At 39.6% G+C, this 19,632-nt stretch overlaps 1 protein-coding gene across 5 annotated transcripts in view; it reads right to left on the minus strand.

The window, feature by feature from the left end:
• Positions 1-624: 624 nt before the first annotated feature.
• The window catches only part of CCDC186 (coiled-coil domain containing 186), a 35,743-nt gene continuing 16,735 nt past the window's right edge, over positions 625-19,632 (minus strand). For 4 of the 5 annotated variants that reach the window (XM_069020065.1, XM_069020062.1, XM_069020063.1 and 1 more), the window contains 14 exons: positions 19,411-19,537; positions 17,407-17,535; positions 16,257-16,469; positions 15,210-15,329; positions 14,554-14,658; positions 14,114-14,212; positions 13,284-13,370; positions 12,352-12,494; positions 9,657-9,912; positions 8,885-9,074; positions 7,737-7,817; positions 6,504-6,714; positions 5,232-5,451; positions 625-4,538 (listed from right to left, as the gene is read on the minus strand). In XM_069020065.1, the coding sequence (XP_068876166.1) occupies positions 4,455-4,538; positions 5,232-5,451; positions 6,504-6,714; positions 7,737-7,817; positions 8,885-9,074; positions 9,657-9,912; positions 12,352-12,494; positions 13,284-13,370; positions 14,114-14,212; positions 14,554-14,658; positions 15,210-15,329; positions 16,257-16,469; positions 17,407-17,535; positions 19,411-19,537 (2,065 nt within the window). In that variant the 3' untranslated portion in view covers positions 625-4,454. Of the gene's footprint in view, positions 4,539-5,231; positions 5,452-6,086; positions 6,261-6,503; positions 6,715-7,736; positions 7,818-8,884; positions 9,075-9,656; positions 9,913-12,351; positions 12,495-13,283; positions 13,371-14,113; positions 14,213-14,553; positions 14,659-15,209; positions 15,330-16,256; positions 16,470-17,406; positions 17,536-19,410; positions 19,538-19,632 lie in introns of those variants that run through there. The other variant, XR_011151799.1, reaches the window with a different exon arrangement.

Here is a 19,632-nt window from a genome sequence, read left to right on the forward strand (position 1 = left end):
AAAAAAAAATACTGTCATGGTTAAAAAACAAACTATGCTAGATCTCCACAAGAGAATAAATAAATCAGAGGAGCAAATATGGACCTGCCACCAAGGAACCAGTCCTTGCTACTGGGATTGTGGGGTTCTCAAATTCACGTTATGAAAAAGGGAAAAGCATCGAGGGCACTTAGAGGGACTGCAGTCCTGAACTGCAGCACAGCCATCACCTGTCCACCGCAATTCCCAAGGGATGAGTACAGCAGGAGAGCTGTTTTCCCCGGCTGTGCTGTTCCTCCCACTAGCAGTAGCGGAGAAGAAGCACTGCCACCTCCTGTTTAGCGGGCGCAATAGGAAAGCAGGGGCTGGCAGCGAGCACGGGAGGGGCAGAACCCTGCAGCACTGCTCGGATTCCCCGAGCACAGTCAGACCCGCTCGAGGGGAACACGAGGGGTTTTGGCGGTGCCCTCCGTGCCGGCAGGAACAGCCTGCGGGCAGTCCAGCTGCTTTTAGCCCAGAGCGTCTGTTTGCTTGCAGGCATCACGAGCTCCCACTCCTCAAGGATGAGCAGCCTGAGAGCTGCTAGCACAACCTGGAGTCAAGGCAGCAGCAACTAATGGGACAAATCACAGACCCAAGCCAGGCTTTCATACATTTGTATGTTTATTATTTCAAAGTACAGTATATACATAAGGTATAGCAATACCTTCGAAAACTTTATACAGAAACAGGTATCTACAAAATCAAATCAACAGACATTCTGTGTATAGGACTTTACACACATAGATTGGAAGAATCAACATAGTTTCAGTTAGAACATGAAAATGGGAAGGAAACACCCACCCATCTCGGAAAAGCTCTAAATACCACCCAGCTCCCTCTGCAACACAGGCACCTGTCCCTGGACAGGTGAGACAGGGTACACCTGATTCCTTGTGCCACCTACTGCTGTCACAGGGACTGGCACAGGAAGGGTGAAGGCCCCTTGGGATGGGCCTTGCCCTCTGAACCCCTCCCTAGATTCGGGTCTTTGCAGCACGTGGACACTCAGCTTTACACCTGATGCACTGGAAGCCAGACATACCATTTCCAGATTTTTCTTTTTTTCAGTTATGAACCAAAACATTGCAATGAAAAACATTTTAAGAGATACTACAGGTGTTGCCAGCAACAAATGAAGATAATGAGAAAATATTCAAGGAAGAACTCAATCTCCAGTTTTCTGGATACTATAACTAAAAATATTGCACAACTCTGTGTGGCAGCAAGCCAGTGATTTCTATAGCATAAAACAGTATTCTTCAGGTCAGAGAGTCTGGCTTCAGACAATGACAGTGCTGGATTTTACAGAAGGTGGAAAAGGATAGGCAGCTTTCTTGTAGGGCCTCTAGCAACATCTGTATGTGCGATGTTTGAATTCAAAGAGCACCCTGAGTATTTAAGAAACAGATGTTTAAGCTTGTAAGACACAACCAGCCACAAGCTTGGAATTTTCAAAAGCAGCCTGTGGCAATTACACATCTAATGGACACTGAATTTCAGTGACAGGCATACAGCTAAATGCTCCAGGCTGCCTTCATGATTAGTTTATTAATTTACCAGTTTATCTCTAAAATTCAGTTTATCTGAGGACAGTTTTCAGTTTCAGGTTGATAATACAATTTCCAGAACAAGGGTAAGTGGGATGAGATCGCTACACAAGCCTTGCACCCACCCTGCACCAGCTGGTGCTCACCTGTGTGAGCCACCCCACAGAAACACCTTTCCACAGAAAGTGTTCTCGGTACTGCACCAAGAGCATCACACTTCTGACGAGCTACCCCATGGAAATAGGGCCAGCAACATTTTATGGCTGATACATCAGTGCCTCTCAAAAAGGAGGAACATCTTTATGCCAAGTTGCTGGTTGATCCCATCAGGTACGCATCACACCCTAGGCTGACTGGAGAGTCACTTGCCAATGTGCAAGCCAGAATGACTTCTCCATCTCTAACAGATATGGTTAAAATAACAGCTGTGAATGACAGCTTTGGTCCATGAAATCACCATGCACAATAAACAATGTGTATTTTGGCTGCTTTGTGTGTCTCCATAACCAAGGAAAAAAAAAAAGTCTGAGAAGTTATTAGTGCTACAAAGAGCAAGCAGCATTTCCAGCAGGGCAGGAGGACAGCTAACAAGGTTTCTCAACTTAAAAGGAGAAACAACCATGCCAAAAAGAAGTAAGAATTTTCACAAAGCCATTGCACTGATTCCATCTGCACCACACTCCTCCTTCATTCACACTGTACACCTGGAGAACATACATTAAAAGACTACAATATTAACATGGTATCTAAAATACTGGAGTCATTCAGCTGAATGCCTGAAAACATCCAGAGATCCGGTACATTAAATCCTGAAAACACAAACATACAAGAGCTAAGCTATGTTTTAGCATGCAAATTGTTTTAAGTACTTTTTCTCAGCAGAAGGTCCAAGCTCAGTCATGAACAACTGTCTGTTCGCTTCCTGGAAGCTGTGACAAATCTGTTTCAGCAGAGTCAGGTATTTTCACATCACTTAAACAACAGTAAAGCAGAGGTAGTCCCATGACTGGACTGGCCCAAATTTCCTAACATTTCAGATAACCATTGCTCTCAGGAATTAGAAAAATAGATGTATAAAACCCCACCCAGATTAAAGGCTTGCAGTTTCTATATAATGCTCGCTCAGGTTTTAAACAATATGTTCCCACTCTCCCTTTCTAAAAGAATACTCAATCCTTTGACACTGAAGGGACCTGCCATCCCAGACTCTTGAAGCTCTCTGGACCACAAACCAGGTCTTAATCCCACGAGGACTTTTCAGAGATGCCCATCTTTAAACTAACAAGGAAGTTCTACTGTCTTGAACCTAACTATTCAAACCAAATTAGGCTCTTTTGCTCAACTGGTTCTACTACAAAGCTCAGGCAACTCAGTGGCATCTGAAAATGGAGTTCACAGCCCTAAGTCACCCAGATGTCTGATCAATTATCCCCCTCTGTGCTGCCAGATCAGGTCCCTCATTTTGTGTACGATGCAAGCAGTGCCTGCAGTTAGACAGATTCTCCCCCCACACCCCCCTTTTTGATTAAAGTAGCCAAAGCATTGCTCTTGTAAATGTACATTGACTCTTTTCTTGACAATAGGAAGTTCAAGTACTTAATAAAAACCTGAAGTATGTATTTACGCTGTGATCTGATCAATTTATTTTGGTCAAAAGATGACAGATACAGAAACTATGCACTTACTGCTGGAATAAAGATATTTCAGATCCTGTATATTACTTATCCTGGAATTAAAATGTGTACATGATGTTGTGACTAACCCAAATCTGGTCACCTTGATAGTCTTCCTCCATCACCCCCTCAGCCACTGAAGGACTAAGTAACAGCTCTTAGTTTGTGCCATTTTGACCAACTAATTCTTCACAACAGTAAAATCAAGGAGTTGCACAGATTTCTGTGCCACTTTCACAGTCAACAATAAGATTAAAATCCCATTTAGATAGATTTCTTATTTCTTACCATTATTTTCACTAGTTGGTCTAGCCACAGATAATGACAAAATTTAGTTAGCTTCCATTTGTCTTTGAAAACAGATGCAATCACCATGTCTACATGTACGTATGTAACACTGGGCAGCTAAAACTCCTACTTCTTAAATGCTGTTAGTTATGCAGAAGCCCAGAGAACTTTATTAGCCAACTATCTGTATCAGACTTCTCTAGATCCACATGTCTAAGGATCAAGGGTTTACAAGATTTGCTGAACTGACATTGGTTTCAATTACATGAACTCAAGAACTGAATCAACACTTTCTAATCCCTTAGTTTTACTGTTGTTTCACTCCTCTGGAATAAAGAAACTGACCAGCTGAATGTTAATCTAAAGCAGAAAATATGCAGTATCATGGCCACCACTTAAACCCCAAAATTTTGTGACAAAGCATTATTCCATGCATATGTCAAAAATGCTTAATCAACCCAAAGATCAGAAATAATATGCAAGAAAGGAAATAAATGTCTGAAAGCCCTTAAAGCTCAGTTACACTGGATATGTTCAATAGCAACTAAGACATAATTGGCTTTATTTTTTTTTTCAAGCTCCATCATTAAGTGACTGATTAATTACACAGTGCAGAAATTAAAATCTCATGGCAACTCACTCCAAACAGTCTGCACTGCAAAGCATCTGTATGTCATTTCAAACAGAAGTTCCAGATAAATGTAGTGTGCAGTGAATTTCAGCAGTGCCTCAGGCTGGTACTGGGTAGACAGAACCACACAGATGCCAAACCCTGTTGATCTCTCACACGAGTGAGCCTGTGTGGTCAAAGGCTGCTTCTGCAAAACCCCAGATGCTTGTGCTGGCAGGCAGAATGTAAAACACAGTGGTCTGTAGCACCTGCCTTTTCTGCATCTTCACGTTGGTTAGTCCCCAGAAGTTTTAGTTATGTCTGCTTTATTCTCTGTTCCAGTTCATGCTTGTGTTTAATAAGCCGTTCTATTTCTGTTCCTAGAGTTTGCAGGTTTTCCTTTAGAGGGGGGAAATGATAAGGTAAGTTATACATGGAAAATAAGTCCATCAGCACAAAATGCACTAATAAGTCAAAATTACTGTGTATGTCAGCAGGTTGATACTTTCAAGTATCCAGAACAAATGCAAATAATTAGACAGAGCTGGAAAAAACCAAGCTCATTTCAGTAAGACTCAAAGCTCTGGGCAAGTCTTTTTTTGCAGTTACCAGTATTCTACAGGATGTCTAGAAAGTACAGCATTCAAGGGGAATGATAATTAGAGGAAGAGTTCTCCAACTTGTGCACAACACTGCAGCTCAGCTGGCAGCCCACACACCATTCTCCAGGCTGCCACCTCTCCCTGGGAGCAGATGTGCTGCCCCAGGAGCTCAAGAGGGCCAGGCAGGCAGAACCCACACTCCTGCATCCACATGCCCAGGGGAGAGACTGAAGAGACCCTGCCCTGCTGAAGGCACAGGCACTCCAGAACTTATTTCACGCAGCAGCCTATTAGTGCAGCATGCTCTGAGGGTCCTGAGCTGGAGGTACAGCAGGGATCATGTCACATAACTCCCTGGTTAACCCCAATGCTATCAGTGGCACCAAATCACAGTGAGTTGACTTCTGAAAAGCCTTTTTTTAGCAGCATGCAGTGAAGGGAGTATCTGAGAACCACAAGAATGTATGGAAGAACTGGCACAGCTACTCACTTTCAATGTAATATTCTTCAGTAATGTATCTTCTAACACAGCCTGAAGCTTCCTGTTTATCTCTAAGGAGAGTTCCAATGTGAGCCCACTGTCTGCAGGGTGAGATGTATACAGAGATGCCATAATCCCACCACGCCTACTCAAGTGTACTTTGTTGAAGTCAGAGGCCTCTGATGACAGTGTTCCAGCTTCTTCCCGCAAAATATAACTCTGAATAATTCTGGAGGATAAAAAAATAAAAAAAAACAACATCACAGCATTACAAGGCAGAGAAGAGTCAGACACTGAAGTAACTTCAGATTCCTGACATAAATAATTTTATTTTCAAGCAGTACTGTATTACCAAAAAAGCAGTAAAAAGTACTCCTGCAATTTCGAAGTCAGAGGAAAACCTGGGATACCAATAGTGATATAGGAGATCCTGATAAGCCAAGACACTACAATGTTCAAGGTCTACTTATTTAGAAGTATTCTGAAAAGCTACTGGGATAAAAAAAGTACTTTAAAAAAGTCTCTACTTCTCTTTGGTGAAAGATTCCAGACACAGAATCTTAAGCTTTCTACACATGAGACAAAGATTACAAAGTCTCTTCTCAAGAGTCTTCCCAAGTTGTGATCATGTTCTGTGAAATGGGACCAGCTAGGTATAAATGTCTGGACTCACTAAGCAAAGGCTATTCCTAACAGGCAACTGCACCTTTCAGAAGCAGGTATATGCCAGCATTTCTTCCCCTCCTAACTGGACTTCCAGACATTATCCTGTAAGATGAGATTTTTATTTAAGTGGAATCTTGTCTCACACATTAACTACTGACCACTTTTGGCTCAGATGCATTGTTTGTTTGATACGCATACCAGAATACCATCTGGAATGATGCAAATTCTCCTTCCAAAACAAACACAATCAGCACCCTTCTAAGCACATGAGGAGAATGGACTCTTCTGTTAGCCAGTGGCAGCAGTCCACCTCACATCAGCTGCCTGCTGACCATTTTGCTACCAAAACCCACTTGTGCCAGTTAATTCCTCCTGAAAAAATTCAGTAATAGTAATAACTGCCAAAAACTTGGCAATTACTATAACTGCTGGAAAAAGATAAGGAAAAAAAACCCCCAAAACTAATTCTACTTTTGAATCTACTGTCACTGCAATATTTTTACTGTTTTAAACATTTTCATTTAGACAATTACTTTTCTTACATAAAGTCCAGAATGCTTGCCTAGTATATCAGCTCAACACTGAAAACCTGCATGAACACCACACAGAACATACTTTGTCTTTTTCCTGATTTCCTCCACCAGCTGTTTAATGTGATCCTCCATAAACTCCATCTTCTCATTTTTTCGAGCATGTGCCTTCTGCAGCCTTAGTATTCTTTCAACCAAGACAGCCTTGTCCACCTCTGGGAAGCTGTCCACAGCCACTGCAGAGCCAGTGTTCTCAGGGGACCGATCCTCGTTGCTGCTGCGCGCATTAAGGGACCCTGCCAACACATCAGCATTTGTAAAAACTCCTCTGGCTTTTACACCAGGTAAAGTGCCCCCAGCAGAGCAGTGCATGCACCAATTACCTGTCAGGAGCTTAGGATACTTTCCTCAGGATGCCAGTTTCCCTTTATGTTAGTGGAGTTTTCTCTAAAGGACCCTTAGAGTGTTGAAATGAGACACTGGGACAGCAGTGCAGTCCCCTCCCGTGGGTGCTCTGCCTTTGGTGTAAGTCTGCTCCCTTCAGGAATGCTAATTCCCACTAAAACACTTTCATATTAATTTACTCTGCACAAGACTGAGCTGATTTTAAATGTGTGTTTTGGAGTAAACTAAAATTACAATAGTATCAAAACTGTACAGACTCACAAAAGCTCTACATATAAACACTCTGCAGCACTGATCACTTAGAGCTTGCAGTATTTTCTTTACTTTCTTCTGTTCTTTCTTTGTCTCTCTCACACTGAGATTACAGGACATCTGGACAGAACTAACCCAACTTAAAGATCAAGGAAGGAAACATGCTGTTTTCAGTGCTAAAGATCAGTCCTTTAGTTCTAACTGGATAGAAGGTAATGAATATTACATAAACCCACTGATGTCTCTAATGATGCTAATTGATTTCTCATTTACACAGTTGCAACTGCCAATAGGGTAATTAAACAATGTGGGAAGCCACTGCTCATTTTTATTTTGCCTATGGTGGCATGTAAAAAGGTCCTCTATAAACTGGAGTCCTCTTCAGCTTCCTCCAAACATAAAAGCAACAAAATAAAAAAGGCAGGTATTTAAAAAGAGCCAAAATATATAAAGATCATAAACATTACACTTTAATCTCATAATAAGCACCTACAACTGCAGTCAGCCAAGTGCATTTTGGTGCTTAGAGGCTATTTTGTCAGTTTTAATGGGAGGCTGCCCACATACTGCATATGCACAAACCACATAAAGAGCAAGCACACTATGGCAACCTTGTTAGGACTGAAGGGCTGTTTGGCAGCCCTGCTATGTGCTCCATTACCTGATGAACTGGAACGGCTCCCCATGCTGCTGACTTCTTTGTCATAATTACCATTTTCCATCTGATCCAATTTCCTCCGTGCTAAAAGTGTTAACAAAACAATGGTTACCAACAGCAGAGTAAGAACTAAAAATTACAGTGTCACCAACATACAGAGCCTCTAATCATCTCTGACCTGTACTAATTTAACGTGGCTTGGCAGCTGAAAGACAATGGGAGCAACTAAAAGTAAAACCCAAACCCCATCTCTCTCTGGCCCCAGCCACAAAGCACCTGCATGTAACATCCACCACGATCCCTACACACTGCAGCAGTTGCAGTTGAAGGGGGTAATGTCATATATAGGATTAACTGGTAACAGTAAGACTTCAATTCGATTTTACTTTTGATTAGGTCTACCATGCAAATTACTACTGAATGGCAACTCTGTTCCAGCATCTCATAACTGTATCACTACAACCAGCAGAGTGTAGTACTTGGGCCAGAAGCACCACTCACTCAGTAGGGATCAACAAGGAAAGCACACAGCTGTTCTTATGTGCACAAAAAGGGACAGGGAACTTGTCTTGCACAGTGCCAATAGGATCTCTTCTTTCAAACACACTTTGAACACATTTGATTATCTTCAAATCTATTTGCATTCAGAGCAGATGCATTGTTGCGTATTTAATGACTTCTATTTGTAGACAAAATTAGTCATCAGTCTCGCCATATCCAGCTTTAAAAACTGAAGTGTTCTGTTTAATGTACTAAAAAAATAACTGTCACCAGCAATTCCTGATACAGTCAGCAACTAGGAAACTTCTGGCAACTTCTGAACATACTCCTACAAATACCTACAGTGACATTTCAGTACTCAGATACATCATATAACAAAGATGAAGCTCTTTTGAAATAAGTACTTCATTTTATGTGTAAGCCCACTTCAAAAGTCATTGGACTGAAAATTTGGACTAAAAATTAACACAAAGGCCTGTAACTGCAGTTTCCACAAGGTCTAACTTGCTCACTCTCATTGTCTTCAGGGACAGGGAGAGCTTGAAGGGTGACACTCAAGCAATGAGCACACAACAGACAGGACCTGAGTCTCTACCAGACCCTGAAGGGATTCCAGATGGGGCTGACTCAAAAGTGAAAATAATCTCCACCTAGCTGAAGTTGTTTTGTGAGGTCTTTCAGGTTGGCTGCGTGCTTGCGCTTCTGGGTAGCCAGATCATCCTTCAGTTCATCCACGCGAGTCTTCAGTGCCGACAGCTCTTCCTGCTCTGAGGCCAGCTGAGCCTGCAGGGTCTCAACCTCCGACTTCCGCTGATCCTCCTCCTTCTGTAACTTGATGGCCTGAAATTGTGATTTTGTTTTCAGTCATACACAAAAAAATTCTAGCCTAACCATAGTGCATGCTTAACACCCTTACCTGCACTTTTCACCTGGGAATCCATTCACACTTTACTTTTATTATTTAGGCTGAACACTAGCACTTCATGTGAATAGCAAGATTCCTCAACTATTTCCAAAACATCTATACAATACAGTACAAAGTCACATGACCTTCCATGACACACTGAGTTTATTAAAAATTACAATTATCTCATAGTACAAACAGGAGCTGAGGAACAGCTGACAGTAATAAATTTCACAGGCAAATCAGAACTTTTTGTCTGTTTCAATGACAGTTGCACAAACAACTCTCTGCTCCCAAAGACAGAGCAACACAATGACAATTCCTCATTCCAGTACAGTGTGCCTCAGGATTTCTTTCCCTTGGAAACATGAGGTGTTCATATCCCACTGCTACTAATGGCAAACTCAAGGAGAAATTGCAGTCAGGTAAGTGAAGACACGAGTTGGTATTCATGTGCCACATCTTTATCTGCATCAGACATCTCATTAGAGTGAAAACAAGCTGCCCACTGTACTCACCAGATCATCTTTAGTCTGTTGAACACACTCCAGCTGATTCTGCAGCTCTCTTTCACTGTAAGAAAGCTTATCCAACTGGCTCTGTAAGGAATTGTTTTCAGACTGAAGCTGTGCATTCTTACTGGTTAATTTTTCAGTGAATATCAATAGCTCAGATTCTCTTTTCCGACTACCTTCAATGTCCTTCTGAAGATCAGCAATCAGAGAATTGGAACCATCTATTTCTTCCTTTAAAGCATTGATTTCTTGTTCATCTCTGTCAAAAAAATTGTATCTTGTTAGGGATAACCTGAGCTCAAAGACATCAAGTTTTATTGAAATCAAGGCATTCAGGTCAAGCCCACATAAGGCAGGGGAACAATTAATGACCCTGGAGCATCCATTAGTCACTGGATCATTTTAAATGTCAAGGGAGTTTTTGCTTAATTTCACGACATGCTGCAGTGCTGAAGTGACACATTTCTGCATCCCACAGAAGGACATGCAGGCATCAGCTCCTCAAGGAAGGCCATCTCTCCATGACCTTCAGATCAGGGTACAAACAAAACCCTCAAAACCAGACCTGGTAGGTAAGAGGAAGGTTTGCAAACCTGATAAAGGTGGCCAATCTGTAAGAGGTCCTATCTTTAAGAGACAGGGAAATACTACAGTTTGGCGTGTCTCTAGGACAGCAGCATGGTGATTCCTGAAACATCCTTATCCAAGCAGTGTGCAGCTCTGAATCACAGGGCCTGTCTTACTCCACTATCCCTTCCCCAAAAAACAAGTCTCTCCCCTCTACAAAATAAGTTTTTGTTTCTACTGGAAGACTCCCATTAGGATACCTTTCATCTATCACATCCAACCCATCTGAGTGAAAAATGCTGCATCTTCAGTTAGCATCAACATTCTAGAGAAAGTGTTTGAAATTAATTCCAAAATTAAATAGCTTTTAAAAATGTTACAGAATAGAAACACCCCTCTCATTTGCTCTTGCGATATTACTTCATTAATTTTTCAATCACAGGATTTTCTACACCTTTTCTAAAACTTTACTTTCAAACTTCAGCAGAAAAAAACCTCAACTCCCCCACAGGGAGTGTGTATATTCAAATTTACAAGTAAAATTAATATTACACAAAGGAAGAGCACACATCTGATTTAATTTACTGACATATGGTGTAATTACAAGGAGGATCAATTAATTTTAAATCAACAATCCTGTATTGATTTGTTTCTCCAGGAAGAGCTGAGACACAGTCCTTTGTGCTGCAAAGTATCTCACCTGTAGCTCCCATTTAAAAATCCGTGCCAGAAGGCTATGCTTGTATTTTACATTTTCAAATATGTTGTTTCATTATGACAGGATAAATCTCTGCCTGGCAGTCAGGGTTGGACCAGACAAAAATAAAGGTTTAGACCATTCTAAAAGAGATGTCTAGCTTATGCTTAAAAATCTTCCCATGAAGGAGACCAGGGAACACTGGAGGTGATCAGTATCCAATTCAGCCATGAAGTTCTTCCCAGCACTCAACCTAAAATCACGTTTCTCTAGTAAACAAGCATAGCTGAACATTCACTTTATAATACAGCCTTTTATACATTTCAGGATGCTTGTCATGAAATTGAAATAAAAGACAATATGAAATTTGATTTAGGGATAATAAATGTTGTATGGGAAGGATACTGAAAAAAAAAATATCCAAGTTGAATAGGAATGAGAGACGTATTTAAGCATATCTCAATTACTGAGAGGAAAAGATAACTGGAAAAACACATTTGTAGTTTCACACTTTGATCAGTGTCACTTTAATTCATTTGGCAAGATTCCAAGTGAAAAAGAACTGTTACTGATCCAAGTGTAGGCTCCAGTAGTCTCTAGCACACTGCATTTCCCTGGAAAGGCTGATGACACCATGACAATACAGGTGACCAGCACATAGCAAATGGAAAGTGGTTGATTTGCTAAACTCTGAGGAAGGCATATAATTACTGAAATACTTTTCAATGATAAATGAGAACTGTTTAACAGCATGAGAGGGACAGACACGTGGGTGGTTCTGCTTATCTAACATTTATCTATCTCCATTTATTCAGTACCACTGGAACCAGCAGAGTGGACAGCATTTGTATATCCCAGCCTATATGTACCACACAAATGCAGGACCATGCTCAGACACTCCTGAATCGTGCATGAGCTCAACCCTCCCCTGAGATTATTTCCCTCACATTCTTAAATGAGCAAACTCTGACACAGCAGAATGAATTCCAGTCCATTAGAAAGACAAGTGCCCCATACTGTCTGAATACAGCATCTGTCAATTAAGTAAAATTCTCTTCATTAAGTACTTCCAGTCATCCATCACAATTTTAAAACAATTTGTCTATCTTTCCAGTTTAGTTGCTTCCCCTCTCTCTTTTAATAAAACAAGCACTGGGCACACAGTGAAGAAGACATAACTTCCTACAGAGTAGGCTGGAAATCAAGCACATTTTACTCTAATAATGAGGGACGCTGAATTAGATTTATCAGTCTCAATCCCTATGTTTTGTAAGTGGCCACTATGGTTATCTTCAGTATTAGCAACATTGATTTAAATTAGGACAGGTATTTTTCAAATTAAAATATATTTAAAGCATCAATAACTTCAATAAAACAAACCCTTCCACATATCAGATAATCTTTTAAATCATTACTCAAAGTGCACAGCTGTACCTCTGATGTTGATCCTGCAGGTGATCTACAGTTTTGACTCTGTCCAGCAAATTCTGAATTTCACTTTTCTGTCTATTTATTATTTCTTTATACTTGGATAACTCATCTTCTGTTCTTAAGCGCTCATCCTCTAGACACTTTACCTAAATGGAAAAAAAAATAAAACCAGAAACTATTTAGTCTCACAAACTTCAGAGTTAAATTATTCTGATCAGCTGTCTAGATTGTTGTACAAAGCTCATGTGTTAATTTTTTGGTGGTTCCAAGTAACTTAGAACAATATCCCAAAGTATTTCAGATCAAACAGAGCCAGAAAAATAAACAAAACAAAACAATTCAACTCAGCAAATGTGATTGACATTAGTTTTGTCCAAAGACTGAACTTATCAGCCTAATGGATCAGGATCCACAGATACGATGTTTCCCCAGTTACCAAGCCAACTCCTTACTATGTCTTCCTCCCTTTTTCCAGTCCTACTGAACTGCTCTGGAAAGAGGCACTGGCATGCTATTCTACAGACTGTCCACAGGTCATGGATAGCATAACCCCTTACCAGAGGTCACATGTATGAACTCCACAAAACTCATTTCACACGTAGGAGAAGCTTACAAGCATTTTATTTATACTAAATTTACAAGATTTGAAGTGTTTACAGGATTACGACTTTCAAATGTTTCTCAACTTTTCAGCCAAATGAGGTGCACACCATGAAGCAAAACACTGTTGTGTTATGGATCAACTCATACTCCCTAAAAAAACGTTATCCAGAGTCAACAATTAGGTATCCCTTCTAGTCTCATGCCAGCCCATCTCTAATCACACTGTTTATTCCTGAAGAACTAAAAGTACAATTAAGAGATGGAACGTATTCTTGTTCCAAAAACCCAACACTGCTTCCAGCCCCACTCCAATCCAACTCAGCACACGTTACCTTTGTTCTCAGTGTTCGAAGCTCATCCATGCTTTCCTTAAATGTTCTCTTCAAATCTTCCAGTTCTTTTATTTTTGCATGCTGCACCTTTTCAGAGGGTAAAAACCTCATTGAGAAAAGTAAATGTACAGTGGCACCTCAAAAAAATCTAGGCCATTACAGGCCACCACAACAGCTGAGAGGCTTGAGGCAGAAGAGGTACCCCAAAGGGTTGGATTACTTCTTCAAAAAGGAAAGCAAAACCTCAAAGCTACTTTATTCTCAGGAGAACCGAGAAGAAAAGTAAGACTGCACATTCTGCTTTTAGGTACACAAATCTATGGCACAACAGGCCCTAGGAAAGCTCTAAGCAAACTGGCACTTGGTCAGCTCTGAAGATGGTGTGTGCACAGATGAGCTGTGAGCAGACACATCATCACTAGAGAATTTCACTTTGGGGTTAGCAAATCTCTACCAAGAACAGAGGCTGGTCCTTGTCTCTCCTTGCCATGTATCTTGGCAAAATACCGGTCAGAGAAAGGCCTGCCTGTCATCTGAATTTGTGCTTTTAATTACAGCAACATTCATGTTTATAAATCAAAGAGCAGTTATTTTACCTTCATTACATCATATTTTTCCCCAACTTTGTTTTAAAAAAGTGAATCCAAGTACCTGAAGACATCCTCCAAAAAGCAATGCTGGAGGGCAGACACCTGTGATTTAGTATTAGACCACAAAAAAAAGACAAAACCCAAAGAATTTGGCTAAACTGTAAGCAGCTTAAGATTCTCAAAATTAAAATATCATGGAATTCTTAACCACAAAGTGGACTCCACACACCACGTATTTACCTCCAGGTGATCAGACTTCTCCTGAATTTGTTTCTCTAGTTCTCCTTTAGTTATTCGGAATTTTGCATCCAATTCATTTGATTTAATTTCTTCTGACTCCTAAAGGGATTGAAGAAATATAAGAGGAGTTTCAGAGTTTTATGCTTCCTTTTCTATTCTACGAGTGTACAGACAGCTTTTCACACCACTGAGTCTTTCCTGTAAGCACATCTCTGATAATCCTGACCATGCCAAGAAAGACCCCCACACTACATGCCAGTCAAGATAAACATTTTCCCTTTTATGTAACAACTTTCCAGTAAAGAAACCAGTCACTATTCATCTCAGCTTTGGAGCTTGCACAGGATAATTCTTCCCTGCTACAGCTTAAGCTAGAAAGAACTGAAAAAGACGACTCGGGCACTAAAAAATAATTTGACATCTTGAGAAAATGTGCCTACTTGATAGGATTTTATCATTTCCTGACAGTTTTTCCTTATCTGATCTCCTTCTTCTTTTGCTTCAGTTAATTTTGTCATTGCATCTTTGAGGCGTTCTTTGGTTTCCTACAAAAACAGTAATTAAAAGAATGGGTTAAACTAGTAAAACTCGTTTACTTAACTTCATCTGAGAAGCACAATTCTCATAATGAAACTTTCCTTTCAGTCTGAAAAGAATTAACAAAACAAAAAGTCCAACACTATTTTTCCCCTTGCTTCGTTCAACCATTACTTTAGGCAATTCCATTCGACCCACCACTGAGGGCACAACAAAAGGATCTCGTTTATGTGCCATGCACATTTTCAGACAGCAGATTTAATTCTATCATTTAAACACTAAGACAACTTATTTCAAACACCACCCCCCAAAAAAACCCTAACAACAAATTAAAATTTGATGATCAAATTAAGAGTCCCACAATACATCCTCCCTTCACATTCTTCCAACATTTCCATTTCAGTATCAGTATTTAAGAGCACTGTTCTGAATTTTGCTGCAGGTATTCAAATTAAACAGAAAAACCACTTTAGAAACAGTACATAAAAAATAAACAGTATAAAAACTACATTACTCTGATTATATTTTCATTTAATGTTATCAGCACCATTTCACCCACCTTGTGTGAATCCATTTCGGTTTTCAATTTGTTCTGAGCCCATTTTACTTTGATAACATGAGAATTGATTTCTTCTTTCAATTTTTCTATTTCTCTGTTGTGTCGAGTGGCTTCACCATCCTGAGAAAATTTCATAGGTTTTTCATACAGTTTAATGATCCAGTGTTTCTACAATAAAACTCCTGTCCAGTTATCAAGTTGTTTTTTTCTTAATGTCTGGATTTTGCAAAATTATGCACATATTTGAGAATGCCCAACAGTGCTTTAATCCAGTGGGAAAAAAACCCAAACCATTAGTGTTGTGGTTTGAATAGCAAGGTAAGGTTGCATTAGTGTTAGTATATGTTAATGTTACATATCTCTGAAAAGACAAAGCACCACAGAGATGATTTTTGTTTCAGAAGAGTAGCTTTTAGGACTTTTAAGATGTGTCCTTCTGTGCACAGTACCCTTGCTCAGAAGAGGCCAAATTAAAGTTTGGTCCCCAGTCATTTATTAACTTTTGGATCTTCCACATGAAATAGAATTGTAAAACACAGCTATGAAGAAGAATACAAAAAGACCTAGGTAATTTAATAGTAATCTCTTACTGCTTTCTAAAATGAGTAGAAAAATTTTGGATGAAAAATCCTATTGCTTTATTATCTATTTTTAGTTGTACAAGAGACGAAATACAGAGTGAAAACAGAGGAAAACAGCAAAAAATAAGATGGCAATAATTTAATGCCATTACAGCCTTTAAAAAAAAATCTGAAGCCAGAAATGACTTCAAAATCTAGACATCTGCAACAAGCTGTCTTCTCAATTTCATAAAGAAAAAATCCCTAATGTTTCACAAACTAATTTTCAGGGAAATATTAAAAGGAACTTCAAAAAGATTGCAACGAGAACTGAGTAACTTTGTTCCCCTTCCCTTGGAGGAAAGGCACTTTCACAGCTATGCAGCAAAAACTAAATGAGAATAGGTTTTACCAAGTACAACAGCAAACAAGTGATGAGATTGTTCTGACTGTTTTTAATCAAGTCATACAGCAATACTTGAAGTACCTTAGCTTCATAGAGCTGGTGCAATCTTCCTTTTTCCTGAGAAAGTTGTTTGATTTTATTTGTAAGCTTTTCTATTTCTTTGTTCGCATCTCTCAGTCTTCTCTCAAGGACCTCTTTTTCCTTTCGGAGGTCAAGTGACTCCTTCTCCCCTCGGACGTATTTCATCACCATCGTCTCCTTTTCATGGCGAGCTTCCTCACATTTCTTGTTTGCCTTGAAAAATACCAAATCAGAATGAATCAATCTTGTATATAATTAACTGGATATTTTCAGTATTGCAGTAGAACAGCATAACAAGGCAGGACTCAAAAGCTCCAGTTTGGCAAAGACTAACATTAAATCCCTCTTAAGCACTGAAATTACTCACACTTCTAACAGTGAACATATATCTAAGCAGCTGCATCTTCACAGCTGAACATCTCAAATGAGTTATCAATACATTAGTAAATTCTTGCTTAGAAGGAAAGAAGTATAAAGTTTAGGAACAAAGTAATTTTGCAAAGACTCAGTACTGGTCCTCTGTCTTCCCTCATCCACATGCCAACTGCACAATCATTATCCAGTGGCTAATTTTTCAGATGGTTCCCTTTCAGTGGCTTAATTTTACAGATGCTCCCACCCCGGCATTAACACGTTCTGCTTCAAAATGGAAAAAAAAAAAAACAAACTTAAAATCAGACACTGAGCTTTAGAATACATGCAACAGAGAAAATACTTGGCATAATATGATACTAAGAAGAAAAAAAAAATCCCAGATTTCAATAATACATAAAGACAAAATAAGAGCTTTGTGCTAGAATTGAGAAAAATATTAATTTTCTAACATCCTGTCTGAAAAATGCTACTATCAGCTTTTATCTCCTTTTGAATCAAGTTCAGCTTACAGGTAAAGAAGATGACATTTCCTTGAGAGCTGAATTCAATACATACAAAAATAGGCATTTTTTTAAAGAGTTATCAGGCACTCTGAAGTGTTAACAGCTATTTGGAAATTCACTGCTGACAGTTATCAAAAATGCAGATACAACTGCACATTAGGAGTTCCAATTTTGGAAAATTTTGTCTTACTTAGTGATCCAACATGTTTCCTACAAGAACCAAGTTTTTTCAATAACGGAGATGCTCAATAGTTTAAGGTTTTCCATATTACCTGTTCCATTCGAAAGGCCATCTCTTTATGCAACTGCTGAATGGTATTTTTGGCTGCTGCATCTTGAGTTACAAGTCTGTCTTTGCTAGCTTTCACTTCTTTATTAAGCTCTTCTATTCTTGCTTCCAGCTAAAATACAACATCATGACATAATTATAGAGACAATAACTCTTTGATCATGGTTTATACAGGCAGGCATATTTCACACAAAATTAGATGCTTCAACAGATATTTACCTATATTTCACACTTGTCAAGCTGCAACCACCCATATCAACATCTAGCTTTGCACGACAGTAAAAGCATGAAAAGATGTCAATTCTCATCTTCAGTGGGAGTGAAGATGCTTCAAATCAAGTAAAACACAAGGCACAGTAATTTACTACACAAAGTAATAGATGGACAGCAAGTGCTGAGCTGCCAGAGCAGAGCTGGCTGCTGAGGTTGCTGCACCTTCCACCCTTTTGTTCCTATACTTGTGTCATATCCTTCACCGTGCCAGCAAAGCAGCCATGCATCCATACTGAACTGGGCTGGGAATTAATTCACTGAAAAATCACTCAGCAAATAAAGATGAGTTTAGTCACTGTGCTGGCACTTTTTTTAGCCATCTAGTGAACCAAGTCAGAGACCTGATGCAGCTGAAGATAATCCCCAGCGTTAACTGGACCACTTCCCAGGGTGTGTTCCCTGCCAAGTCATGCAAGTCCAGCAGGAGCAGTGTGGTGGCTGCAAAGGCTGTGACACTGCCCGAAGCTGTTCAAACGACTCTCCTCTTGTCCTAGGGGAAAACCAATTCACCCAGCTAAGGGGGTTTTGTTTGCTTTGGGGGAGAAGGGGCAAGATCTCAGGGTCAGTCTCTTGCATTTTGTGCAATCCCAAGCTGCTATGCAAGAGGCAAGAACCACCTAATTTGCTTCTGTTACCACACCATGACTTCACCACACTCTGTTCAGCTCTGCAAATGCATCATGCACCAGACAAAAAGCTTCACTAGGCAGGTAGAGTTTGTTTAGAGCTGTGAGTGCAGCCAAGCCTTAATTTACTTAAAAGTTATCATAAAACACTAATTCATAAATACCAACAATAAAACACTCCCATCACAAAGGAAAAACTCCAAGTGTTTCACTGCAATGTCTCTTATGACTCCAGGTGCTTTCAACTACTGTATAAAACCATTACAGTCCAAAGAATATCTTCTGAAATCACTTGCAAGCGTGTAATATCACAAACACCCTCCCAAATCCTTTTTTCCAGAATGGAATAAAGTAATTGCTGCATGATAGAGCTTCATGAAATCATACAGTGCTATCATGGAAATACAGACAAGAAAGAATGAGGGAGCTGCTCATACTGGTTTATTCAGGAGCAAGCAATTCCCATTTGTAGCCTAAAAATAACACTTTCCAATTCAATTTTCAATCACATCATGGATTTTCAAATATTCTCTGAAATTAACCCTGAATATATGAATATATCACATGAATATATTCCTCTAGAATACTTTAAGCCTGACACCCTGCTTTGTGAACAGATTTCTGTGTGATGCAGTTACCAACAAAGAAACCTGACAACCATGATAGTCACCAGCAGTTGGACAAACAGAAATGTGTATTTTAAATGCTATCTCTTGCCAGATTGCCAAGACATAACCTATAATCAGTTCCTAAAGCTGGCCAGCCAGCTGCAGGGACATCAGCAGATAGCTGATAACAGACAAGCAGTGACACCTGGTGTGAAACCTTTTCCTCCCACACTAAAACCAGCCTACACCAATGCACACACCATAGTCCTCCTTGACTTGTCCCTGAGGAAAGGCCTGAATTTAGTACCTGAAAGTCAGTTTATTCAAAGACACTAAAGTCTTTTAGATGACTCCTTGGAATACAAGAGCAGATTTATCCTCTTAAAAACCTTAGGATAGGAAACATGGGTTAAACAGTGGCAAGAGTGACATAATATACAAGCGAGATTCTAACCAGCACTTCCATTTTGTTATCTGTACCTGTTTAATAATGCTGAGGTGCTGCTTTTCTGTTTCTGTTCGTTTTTTCAATTCATCTTTTAAGTTGTCCTTTTCTGAGCAAATTTCCAAAATCAGTTCTTGATGCTTTTTATTTTCTTTAATCAATCTGTAAAGAAAATAAATAAAAACAAGGTACATCAGTACTGGGTTTTTTTGGTTAGTCATTTTCAATTTTGAGATACATGGTTTTTGCTCTTTGAT

Source organism: Aphelocoma coerulescens, chromosome 6 (genome assembly GCF_041296385.1).
Source record: "Aphelocoma coerulescens isolate FSJ_1873_10779 chromosome 6, UR_Acoe_1.0, whole genome shotgun sequence".
NCBI lineage: Eukaryota > Metazoa > Chordata > Aves > Passeriformes > Corvidae > Aphelocoma > Aphelocoma coerulescens.